This window comes from Nicotiana attenuata, chromosome 11 (assembly GCF_001879085.1).
Source record: "Nicotiana attenuata strain UT chromosome 11, NIATTr2, whole genome shotgun sequence".
Classification (NCBI taxonomy): Eukaryota; Viridiplantae; Streptophyta; class Magnoliopsida; order Solanales; family Solanaceae; genus Nicotiana; species Nicotiana attenuata.
Genome location: NC_031999.1, coordinates 16,741,550 through 16,745,321, shown reverse-complemented (window position 1 = coordinate 16,745,321; position 3,772 = coordinate 16,741,550). Strand labels below are relative to the sequence as shown.

Here is a 3,772-nt window from a genome sequence, read left to right as displayed (position 1 = left end):
CCATTCCAGCCGTTGAGGAGTCTAGTGTGGCTCCTCCTAGACTCCCTGCCACAGGAACACCACTTTTGACATATCATCGTCGTCCGCGCCCAGCATCGGGTCCAGCTGATTCATGTCCTGCACCCGAACCTGCTAATACTGCGGACTTGTCTCCTCTTAATCAACCGATTGCACTTCGGAAAGGTATACGGGCCACCCTTAATCCTAATCCCCATTATGTCGGTTTGAGTTATCATCGTTTGTCATCACCCTATTATGCTTTTCTATCTTCTTTGTCCTCTGTTTCCATCCCTAAGTCTACAGGTGAAGCATTGTCTCATCCAAGATGGCGACAGGCTATGATTGACGAGATGTCTGCTTTACATACGAGTGGTACTTGGGAGCTCGTCCCTCTTCCTTCAGGTAAATCTACTGTTGGTTGTCGTTGGGTGTATGCAGTCAAGGTTGGTCCGGATGGTAAGGTTGATCGTCTTAAGGCTCGTCTTGTTGCCAAAGGATATACTCAGATATTTGGGCTCGATTACAGTGATACCTTCTCTCCTGTGGCTAAGATAGCATCAGTCCGCCTTTTTCTATCCATGGCTGCTGTTCGCCATTGGCCCCTCTATCAGCTAGACATTAAGAATGCTTTTTTACACGGTGACCTTGAGGATGAAGTTTATATGGAGCAACCACCTGGGTTTGTTGCTCAGGGGGTAGTCTCGTGGCCTTGTATGTCGCTTGCGTCGGTCACTTTATGGTCTAAGCAGTCTCCTCGAGCCTGGTTTGGTAAGTTCAGCACAGTTATTCGAGAATTTGGCATGATTCAGAGTGAAGCTGATCACTCTGTATTCTATCGGCATTCTGCCTCGAGTCTCTGTATTTATCTGGTGGTCTATGTTGACGACATTGTTATTACCGGCAATGACCAGGATGGTATTACTAAATTGAAGCAACATCTCTTGCAACACTTTCAGACTAAGGATCTGGGCAAACTAAAGTATTTTCTGGGTATTGAGGTCGCTCAGTCTAGCTCAGGTGTTGTGATCTCACAACGAAAGTATGCCTTAGATATTCTTGAAGAGACAGGAATGACAGGTTGTAGACCGGTTGACACTCCGATGGATCCGAATTCTAAACTTATGCCAGGACAGGGGGAACCTCTTAGCGATCCTGCAAGATATAGACGGTTGGTTGGTAAATTAAATTACCTTACAGTGACAAGACCTGACATTTCCTTTTCTGTGAGTGTTGTGAGTCAGTTTATGGATTCTCCGTGTGATAGTCATTGGGATGCAGTTGTTCGCATTCTTCGGTATATAAAATCAGCTCCAGGCAAAGGTTTATTGTTTGAGGGTCGAGGCCATGAGCAGATTGTTGGATACTCAGATGCTGATTGGGCAGGATCACCTTCTGATAGACGTTCTACGTCTGGATATTGTGTCTTGGTAGGAGGAAATTTGGTGTCCTGGAAGAGCAAGAAACAGAATGTGGTTGCTCGGTCTAGTGCAGAAGCAGAATATCGAGCAATGGCTATGGCGACATGTGAGCTAATTTGGATCAAACAGTCGCTCAAGGAGTTGAAATTTGGTGAGATTAGTCAGATGGGACTTGTGTGTGATAATCAAGCTGCTCTTCATATTGCGTCAAATCCAGTGTTCCATGAGAGAACTAAACACATTGAGATTGACTGTCACTTTGTTAGAGAAAAGATACTCTCGGGAGATATTGCTACAAAGTTTGTGAAGTCGAATGATCAGCTTGCAGATATTTTCACCAAGTCCCTCACTGGTCCTCGTATTAACTACATATGTAACAAGCTTGGTACATATGATTTATATGCACCAGCTTGAGGGGGAGTGTTAGAATAGTCATGTAAATAGGAGTAAATAAATAACCCTAATCCAATATATGTTAGGAGTAGGACATGTTATGTGTGTATATATATAGGGCTCATTGTAACATATGTATATACATCAATAATATATTTTCTCCCGTGCTTTCTCACACGGCTAAAACCTCCCAAACAACACTATTCCATTCAAGTTTTTCCTGAGATCTTTGAGAATTTGATTGTTTAAAAATCCCTAAATATTCGGAAGTTAGAAATGAGCTATACTTAGTTGGTTTTCAAGTGTTTGGGGTCAGCTTGGTGTGGATTTTGATAACTGTTTCCATTGGTATATTGCTGGTTCCAAATTTGGTTTGAAGTTCCTCCTTGTGTATTTCTGGATCCATTTGTGCTTACTGAACACTGACTCCTGTTGCTGCTTCTTGCCACTCATTTATCCCTTATTTTGGCTTCTATTGTTGAATTCCAGGTACATGTTCTGGATCCCCTTGATGTAGCTTTCAAACGGGAAATGAAAATAAAGTTGTGCCTGTTTTCTCATGTCGATCTATGTACATTTAGTTCATTGTAGTTCAATTAGTCTTTATCGATTAGCTAGATCTTCATATTGTAATTAAATGTGGACTGTTGAGACTATGACATATTTACATCTTGTTTGTTTGCTTAGCTTTGGTAGGCAGGATCATTTTGCAATCCATGTGAGCCAGGGGTAGAAATGAATTGAGAATTGTTAGGAAGTCATCAAGAGTTTAGTCTATAGTAGTACTGATTCCTTTGAAGGGTTTTCAAGGTCTTGCTATCCTGTTGTAAATGTTAGTCTGATTTTAAAATTTGAGTATTGTGTAAGCATGGAAATAACTATAGGATATTTGTTTATGCAAGTATTAATACTGTGGTGAACTGATTTTAAGAGGGTTCTTAGTTAAATCCTGATCTATGCATTTAACGGTTTATTTTCCATAGCCTTCGTCTTGTGTTTATTTGTTTCAAGCTTGGGAAATATGTAAACTTAAGATTCAGTTGTTCTTGCATCTTTAGTTTTGAACATTTTACTCTTGCAATTCGCTCGTTTTTCTGTTGTAAAAAGTGAAATTAAAGGGTTGGCCTGTGAGTTGAGCAGCAAGTTTGAGCTAAGGATCTTGTCCTCATTGGAAGTGATCCTTGTTCAAATTTGGGCTCATTCTCAGGCCTAGGCATTTTCTAAATGAATTTGATGGAGTTTTATGGTCTAATTTGTGTCAAAAGATTTAAATCAGAAGTTCAAATCTCTCACTTTCATGTTCATGGGTTGGCGTCAATTTGCATTTGTATCATTATAATCTGATCTATTATAATTGATCTAAAACATTTGGATTACAAGAACTGGGCCCAACGTTGGCCCAATCGCACAAACAAGCCCAATTGTTATTCACACTTGTATTGGCCCACCGAATGATTGATGATGTTTGGATTTTGCTAGTTCTGGGCCTTTGCTCCTTATTTGGGCTTCACGTTACCCCTTTGTATTTCTCCATGTACTGATTCATAGGGTTTGACATATCTGGTTTATTTAGACGGAATTTCAGTCCCTATAAGGCTTTAGTCATTTAGCTAAAATCTCTTTAATTGATTGTGGAATTGGCCCAAATAGATAATAATAGTTCATGGCCTTCTCGAATTTTAATTAGGACATCCTTTAAAAGTAGAATGGAGGTGCACCGCGCCAAACAAAATTCACAAATTGCGTGCCCCTCTTTAATTATATTTTTAAGATCTTTAGAACTCAGGACGTGCCATTTAGCGAATTTCCATGGCCTCCCGCAAAGTTAACAACGCGTTAGTTGCTTTAGGCGCGTTATTTAATAATTTTACCTTCTTAAACTTAGGTGTGCATTTCATGTGACCCAAATCCAAGTCCCAAAACGTTGAATAAGATGTGTTCCGGATTGCGGGTGCATTTCA

At 40.3% G+C, this 3,772-nt stretch overlaps 1 protein-coding gene across 1 annotated transcript; it reads left to right on the top strand.

Moving 5' to 3' along the window:
• LOC109235097 (uncharacterized mitochondrial protein AtMg00810-like) lies at window positions 312–1,697 on the top strand (the record flags this gene model as incomplete). Its single annotated transcript, XM_019401088.1, has 2 exons — window positions 312–428; window positions 1,008–1,697. Coding segments are annotated over 2 exons (807 nt in total), but the record flags the coding sequence as incomplete, so codon positions are not given.